The sequence below is a fragment of the Phaethon lepturus genome, unplaced genomic scaffold (assembly GCF_000687285.1).
Source record: "Phaethon lepturus isolate BGI_N335 unplaced genomic scaffold, ASM68728v1 scaffold179, whole genome shotgun sequence".
NCBI lineage: Eukaryota > Metazoa > Chordata > Aves > Phaethontiformes > Phaethontidae > Phaethon > Phaethon lepturus.
Genome location: NW_010565284.1, coordinates 25,728 through 33,849, shown reverse-complemented (window position 1 = coordinate 33,849; position 8,122 = coordinate 25,728). Strand labels below are relative to the sequence as shown.

Genomic DNA, 8,122 nt, shown 5'->3' with positions numbered 1-8,122 from the left:
CTTCCGACCACGTTGGAGGAAATCGATGCATTTCTGAATGAAGAGAAAACCAGAGCCTCCTGTTTCACAGGCCTGAATGCTTCAGTATGTTCAGTGCTTTCCCTCCACCCTCCCTTCCTCCCCCTCCACCCGTATTGTACTTGCTTCCCACTCTGTGCTAGATCTCTTGGTATAATAAGCTAGACAGCAGGAACAATGCTGTAAATGCCAGATTCTGCATCTATTAGAATTTTAAGTAGGTTCTTCCAAAAGAACAGTGTGTTCTATGCCTTATTTAAAAAAAGTTGCAGTAACCTGAAGTAAGCAATTCTTTACAGTTTCTTTGCTTTAAAGCTAGAAATATATCTTGTTCGGTGTGCATGGTAATAATCTGTATAATTGTGTTTGAACAGAATCAGTGCAGTGTGATATTTTTACAGTCAAGGTTAGAATTGGCAAACATTTTGTTGACTGCTTGGGGTTTTTTTTTATTTTGGCAGGTTGTTGAAGAATACAATAAGCAGACACAAGACATAGAGCATTTGACAAAATATCTAGAGGAAAAGAAAAGTGAATTGGATAACTATAAGCAAAACATTTCACAGGTAATAGCTGAAATTATCACCTCTGTATCACTGTGTCTTTATTGGAATAGAATGTATGCATAGAAAAAAAGGGTAACCTTCCAAGTTGTCTTGAGTGTAAACTGAGGTCTTAGCTTCTGTAATTATGATATTTTTTAATTTACATGCGATTATCTCTAAAGGAAATCTCTAAAGGAAAATTCAGTTATTAAAAATGGTTTTACATGGATATATCTACTTCTAGGTCAAAGAAAGGTGGCTAAATCCCTTGAAAAAGCTGGTTGAGCAAATTAATGAGAAATTCAGTAACTTCTTCAGTTCTATGCAGTGTGCTGGTGAAGTTGATCTTCATGTGGAAAATGAGGTATGATTTATTTTTCGTATAAAAAAACATTCCTATTTTCATGCATCATCTTTTGCTTGTATATTGCTAGAGGAGAAATAGCAAGTTGTCATTTGGATTGTAGGAAAGATGTGCTTTTTAAAAAAGTAACAAACTTTTTCTGATGAACACACTCTTTTGTGCTAGAAATGACTTAGTCTGATTAAAGGAAAATGAGCTTTTGTCCAGATGCATAGGACTTGAACTCACTGACATTTGGAAGCTTCTTGGAACGTACGGGGCTCAGTTAAAAGCTTTGTAATTACTTTAAGCTGTAACTCAGATTTAGTAGGCTAGATTTAGCCACTAAATAATAACAAAATAGGACAAGTTAGCTAAAAATGTAGAATTAAGTGCTGTATTGATTTGGTTCTATATGTAGTTTCTACTCAAGTGTGCTAGTATTTTGTCTGTTTTGGAAGTAGCAATCGTTTGGCCCAGCTTGTTATGCCCTCAGTAACATAGGCAGGGTTTACCTCTGAAGGGTTTAAAGCATCAATAGTACCTTGGGGAGAAATACTCAGTGCAGTGGGCTGAAGAGAAACTGTGTATTTTGTTTTAAATTGATCTCTGTAATGATGATTTCAAGACTCTCCGATGTAAGGCATAGACTCCACAATAGTGAAAGTTGACGCTTGAAACATTTTTTTGCTGTTGTAAATTACTCAAGCAGCTTTTCTTAAAATATTTGAAGTGGTAGTTGTTATTGGGGGCAGAATAATGACTGACAAGGCTCTTTACATGAATTTGATAAAAATGTTTAACCAGAAACTGTGTTATGAAACAGTGGGCATTAAAACATGGACTTTTCAGTTCTTTTGATAGTTACCTGCAGAGTCAGATCTATATTACACAGACACCATCTTTTACATAAAAGTAAGTTGTGAGAGAGTACACAGAAAGAGTGAAGCTGTTTAAAAGCAAAAGGAGTCTGGACTCTCTTTCTGAATGTCTTGTTTGGAAGGTCTTGCAAAGATGTTAACAAATAGTTTAAGAGGTTAGCTAGTGGTACCGTGCCAGTAACTGAAACTGTTCTACTGGAGATTTTGCTAGCCTGTACCTTGGAAACTTCTCTGACCCTAGTTTCACTCTGTGGCAATGCATCTGGAAGTATAGCGGGCGTAGAGGCCTTGGGTTTTGTTTTTTTTCTCCTTACATGAAATTGTGTTCTTAATGTCCCACATCCCTGTCCCTTTCCAAAGAGTACAGCAAAAGCTCTGCAAGTATCTATTAGAGAAGAAACAAGAACTAAATTGTGAACTTAAGGATCGTTTTTTCACTCCACTATGCTAAATGTTCCTGGTCATAAGCCAGACTGTGGGTCTGTTGAGATTGATCCTGACAATCAAGTACCAAATCTTACTAAAATGGAGAAAGTTCATCTAAGCTATAGTGCTGTTACCTTCACTGATTAGGATGATGTCTTATTAGCTCCCCTTAGCAAAATACCACCTCCGGAAAGGTCAGTGCAGCAACATTCATTTGTTTTGAACGCATGCCCCATGATTTTCATTCTTAGGCTCCTGATTATCAGGCATGGCTATCAAGTGGCAATCTGCAAATCCAAGAAGCTGATTATTCTTCTGATAAGCTGCATTAAATGCCAAAGAATAAATTTTGTCCACGGTGGGGGAGGATAAAATAACCAAAATCGCCTTGCAAATAGTTCTAATTGCATTAAGCATTGCTTTGTTCCAATGTGTCTATCATGGACACATAGCACTCCTTTTCAAGGGAGGTCTTCAGCTGGAAGAAATGCCAACCTGTTGCCAACAGGGAAAGCATCAAGGGTGAGGAAAGGTGACCCATCTTCAAAATTGGAAAAAGTTGGCACTTGGCAAACATGAGTTTATAACTATGTCAGGTCACCTTCATTCTCTCCTAAAGTGTGTATGCATTTGCCTCATCCTCAAGGATTCACAGTTCCATGTTTCTGTAATAGTGGTACACCAGAAGCACCAGAGGTTTTTAGTGCCTGAAAGTAAATACCAGTATAAGACCTTACACTTACCAGTCCTGAGGATGTTTGTCTGCCCACAGGTGTAGTAAAACACCAGAAACACCAAAAGATTACTTTTCTTCTGCTTTAGCAGATTAGCTGGTCTGAGAGGGGTTGATAGATCCTCTCCAGTGTTAGATGATACCTGGTTATGTACGTTACTCATCCCAGAGCAAAACCTGAAGGTAGCAAAAAAGCTTACAATTGTTCCTACAAACTTGAAGTTCCTTAAGGCTCTTCTAAGACTTTAAGATGGTATGGCTTATTTACTTCATGGTGGCTTTTAGACCTTGTTGTGCTTCATAAAAGCCAGCCCTACAATGGGACTCTGTTCTGCCAGGTCACTTGGGTTCATATGCCTTTTGATGACTCCGGTATGTGGCAATACAAACCAAACTGGCATGTGCCAGCTTCTGTGGGATAGGCTCCTCATTGTCTTTGACACAACTGTCCTTTCTAAATCTAAAAGTATTTTGTGCATAACCATCAGGAGTCACCTCCCCTCCTTTTTTCTACCCTAAGCATTACAGTTGTGTTACCAGAAGAATGTGAGTCGATGTCCTCCAAGTGCAGGATTTATGCTTCCACAGTGAATAGGGATAGACCTCTTGGAACTCATATTCCTTTAACTCTCTTTTCATTCTTCCCTATAGCTGTCATTAACTTGATAGGTGCATATAAAGATTGTCTTACGTAGACCAAACGGTAAGCAATCATGATGGGCTTTCTGCCCTGGGGATTGTGTTCCCGTTCCTGCACTGAGTTTACCTGAACTTCAGAAATATTAGCAAGTACTCCAAAGACTTCTTTTTTCCCTCAAATCATGAAAGTATTTCCTTGCATGGGCCTGCTTTTGAATCACATCTGTTATCCCCACACCTATGCATCATTGACTCAGATTGCTGACAAATGTCAGTTTTCTGCTAAAGAAAAGGCCAGGGTCAGAATCCTGGTGTGTGGTTTTTCCTGACTGAGTATGGAAGGGAAATTGCTGTTGTGGTGGATTTTGTAGGGGCTTTGTATCTCAGTCTACTAGTGGAGGGAAAGTGAAGGGTTTAGTTAGACTGCTTGCCCTTGAAGAGGTTCAGATGGGATCTTAACCTACACACACACTTCACCCTGTCACCCCACTGTTCAAGTTAATAGCATTGTGTACCCTGATGTTTTTTTTTTTTGATGAATGGAATTTATAGGAGCAACGCTTTCTCCTTTTTCTAGCCAAGAATTTTGTTTCTTGTCAATGTTCTTAATATGTATGAAGTTTGTCTTGCCAGGGATTTAGAAATTAACAAATCATTAGCATGGATAGGGAGTGGTATTGAAAAGTCTCTATCTAACAAGAATAGATCAGAATTAAGGAAAATATATGAAACAAAATTAATATATTAAGTTGAACCTGAGTAGTTTCATAGACCCCTGTAGAACATTTGGCATAAATTTCCTTTAATTTGCATGTCATTATCAGATAAGCTGTAGTACAGAGAAACTGAGTTTTAACAGGTATTGGTTTTTATAGGAGGATTACGACAAGTATGGGATTCGCATTAGAGTCAAATTCCACAGTGGCACTGAACTTCATGAATTGACTCCATATCATCAGAGTGGAGGTGAGAAAAGTGTTTCCACTATGTTGTACCTGATGGCTCTACAGGAACTCAACAGATGTCCTTTCAGGGTTGTAGATGAAATAAATCAGGTGAGGATGAATAGTGCAGTATATAGCCTCTTGCTATATAGATGCTTATGACATAGTGGAGACAACAGACTTTTTTTGTCTTTTAGGGAATGGATCCAATAAATGAGAGAAGAGTTTTTGAAATGGTTGTGAAAACTGCTTGTAAAGAAAGCACATCTCAGTACTTCTTTATTACACCAAAGGTGCGTGGCAGAAAATGAAATTGAAAGCTTAATGTGTAGGAGAGTTGAATTTTGTGTGATAATATCCCTATAACCACTGTATAACTTAGCTCTGTTTTACCTAAGAACTTAATATTAAAGGATAACTGTGAGATAATTTGTTCATTTTAAGGACAGTACTGGCAGAAATTCAGACAACTTATACCAATGCTCATCTCTGATGGTATCGTGGCCTCTGTGGAAATATCGCAAGTTAACCACCAGTGGATAGGGGTACCATGTAACAAGGTTGTTAAATGTAATGCCTCTAGCTCACACAGACTTGTGATTGTAGTGGAGACCAACTTCCACACAGGTCAGATAATGGTATTGGAACAGGCTAGTGCTGCTGATATTGGAAGAACTAGAGGAATCCCACGTTAAGGAGGAAAACTATTCAAGTAGTAATCTGAGTTTTTTTTAAAGCTAAGAAAAGGTCAGTGCTATGCTCCATGGAGAATGGCTTAGAAGAATACTTTTCAGTCAAGAATGACAAATGCTTAATTGTGCTTTTCTGTCAAAAAGATAATTGACTTAGGTGATGCGGTGATGTGATGCTGTGGCTTGAAAGGACTAGTAGGTAGGGTGGCTCTTCACCTGCACTTTAACAGAGGCTAATGTTATGTTCAACTTGATCCAAGACGGATTGAACCAGTAAAGGTTGCTTGTACACCAAGGAGGCACGTGTTCGAGTAATGGGCTGTATGCTTTTTGTTAAAAATCTCGTACTTCACTGTATTTTAGAAAATCTGGCTGGTATGTGCTGTACTTTTCTGCAAATAGTAGTTTAAGGGCCTCATAAAGACCACCTACAGCACTTGCCTGACTGAAAGTAGGAGGAAGGTGATACTTGTTCCTTCTGATCTTGCAGCATACTTACCTCCATACAGTTTGGTCATTTCCTGTCCACATTACTTCTTTCTTTTTCTGTGTGTTATCTATCCCTTTTTGTCATCTTGAGATTTATCTCCTTATTGGATATGCTTTTCTGTGCTCTCTCCTACTTTGAGAAATAAGAGAGTGGTTTGGATGTTGAAAGGATAGAGAGAGCTCTAACTATAATGCTTCCCACATATAAGGAACTGTAGAAAATTACTGTCTAGGGTTCAGAGTCTGTTTTAAAAGTCTTGCTCATTGTCAAATGACTAAGAATAGAGGAGGAAAATTGAGTGTGCAGAGCTAACCAGAAAGATCAGAGTAAAAATGAGAAAGCAGAAGAAATTTCAGAAGCTTAAAAAACAAAATTCCATTTAACATTATGGTAAGAGGAAGATGAAGGAATGTGGTGCAGCACTATACAGCAAGAGATGGTGTTATGATGGTATTTCTTCTTTCCTCTTTTTCTCTCTTGATCAACTGCAAGTAGGTGATCACCATAGTTAATATGGTGAAGTTTTAATGGCCTACCACAAAGAACATTATTGAGATAGCACTTCATATAAAGGTTTTAGCCGATGAGATAGTTTGTGAGTTCCATCAGAGGATAATTAAAAGGCTGTACAGGACAGGCTGAGGAGAAAGCGAGACTGTGCTGTTCCAGTGGCTTACCTGCAGTTCCTGAGCCTATGCTGTATGTCACCACTTACTAGAAAGCAAGTATGTAATCACATACTAGAAAATATGACATAAGCTAAGCTGATACTAATCTAAGTTCTGTGTATGTATCCAGTGTATGGTGACACTTTCCCTAGCTGTATTTTTAAACAAGCTGCAGAGGGAAAGGGGTTTAATTCTCTATGCGATAGAGTTGATTTGGAAACTTCTGAATAGTTGTCATCCGCTGTCAGAATGAGTGGTGAATGTGTTCCTCAGGAGGGAGTCTTGGCTTTGAAAACCAGTATTTCTAATATCAATCTATGCTGAAACAGATTACATTTATTAAACATGCATATAATTGCCATGTTGGGAGTCAATGCTTCTGTGCTGTAGAGCAAGATTAGAATTCAAAACAATCTTAGATTAGGTAACTTTATTTGAAAACAGAATGCATTTCAGCTCAGACAAGCATAGGACTTGATATCTAAGTGGGAAAATTCAACAACAGTGTCTGGTCTGAGGCATAAATGCCTAATTGACTGGGGAGAGAGAAGTTACTGTGGATGTCAGGTTGAGCATCAGTTGCAAGTAAATTGCTAACAGTCATCCTGAGCACTGCAGATAACCCTACAGTTTGCATGACATCTGGCAGTCTGCTGGCCTTGTGCCTGACAAGGTTTGGACTACAGTAAGTGTCCAGCTTTGGCTGGTACACTTCAGAAAGTAGTAGAGTGGCTGGATTTACTCCAGGAGACAGCAGTGCAACTTTTAAGAAGTTTTGAGTTTCCACTAACGGAAATTGCTTAGCTCAGAGGAGCACGAGGCTGAAGAGAGTCATAATAATTGTGCCCAAGTAACTCTGCCTCCTGCCATGCTCTGGCAAAAAAGGCAAAACAGACAATATTCTCTGACCATTGTGGATATGGCGAAAAAGTAATGAAGGTACAGATTAGATACAAAGACTTTCCTGTAGTAAGAATAGTGAAGCATGGAAATTGCCTGAAGAATGAGTGGAGTCTCTTTGCAGGGGGTTCTAGGAACAAATAACACATCTGTCAGGCTCTAATCCTTTGACCTTTGGAGATTTAAGGCTTTATGTAGACCTCTTCCACCTTTTAGGTAATGGGGAACATCTCTTCTACCTATTCTGACTTTGGTTCTCGTGTTTTTCACCAGCTGCTGCAGAATCTGACTTACAACGACAAGATGACGGTGTTGTTTGTCTACAATGGACCTTTCATGTTGGAGGCAAACAAATGGAACTTAAAAGCTTTCTGTAGGCGGCGGCGGCGACTTGGAAGGATGGATGAACAGTGATACACACACAAACATATATATAATGTTCCAAAAAGTTCTACAAAAAACATCTGGCTTTCAAGACTAGAAGTTGTGAAAGATGAGAACCTGCAAAGAACTGATGATTAGGAGCTCTTGATTCTTAAAACTTGTGTAAAAGTGTTACAAATTTGAAGTGCATGGTTTTTTTCTAAATATTTTGTTGTGGCCTCTTTCTCCAAAGAACCTACTTTTTTCTCAATTGCAGTTTTAAATAAAAAGGAAGTTTCTTGTATTTTGCTATTTTATCAGTAATGTAGCATCAGAAGTACAGTTAATTTTTTCTAGGTTATACTGGACTAATTTGATGTCTGGGTGGTCTTTTGGTTGGTTGGTTTTTGGTTGTGTTTTTTTGTTTTGGTTTTCGTTTGTTTTGTTTTTTTCAAAAATTGGAATTTGCTTTTGGTAAAT

General features: G+C 38.4%; 1 protein-coding gene across 1 annotated transcript in view; it reads left to right on the top strand.

The window, feature by feature from the left end:
- The window catches only part of SMC5 (structural maintenance of chromosomes 5), a gene marked incomplete at its 5' end in the record, with an annotated part of 45,847 nt that extends 38,154 nt beyond the window's left edge, over positions 1 to 7,693 (top strand). Inside the window, 6 exons of the mRNA XM_010295117.1 lie at positions 1 to 84; positions 480 to 584; positions 808 to 927; positions 4,461 to 4,640; positions 4,727 to 4,822; positions 7,553 to 7,693. The exon at positions 1 to 84 is cut by the window's left edge and continues 42 nt beyond it. Coding sequence (XP_010293419.1) covers positions 1 to 84; positions 480 to 584; positions 808 to 927; positions 4,461 to 4,640; positions 4,727 to 4,822; positions 7,553 to 7,693 — 726 coding nt within the window. The remainder of the gene's footprint in view (positions 85 to 479; positions 585 to 807; positions 928 to 4,460; positions 4,641 to 4,726; positions 4,823 to 7,552) is intronic.
- Positions 7,694 to 8,122: the final 429 nt, after the last annotated feature.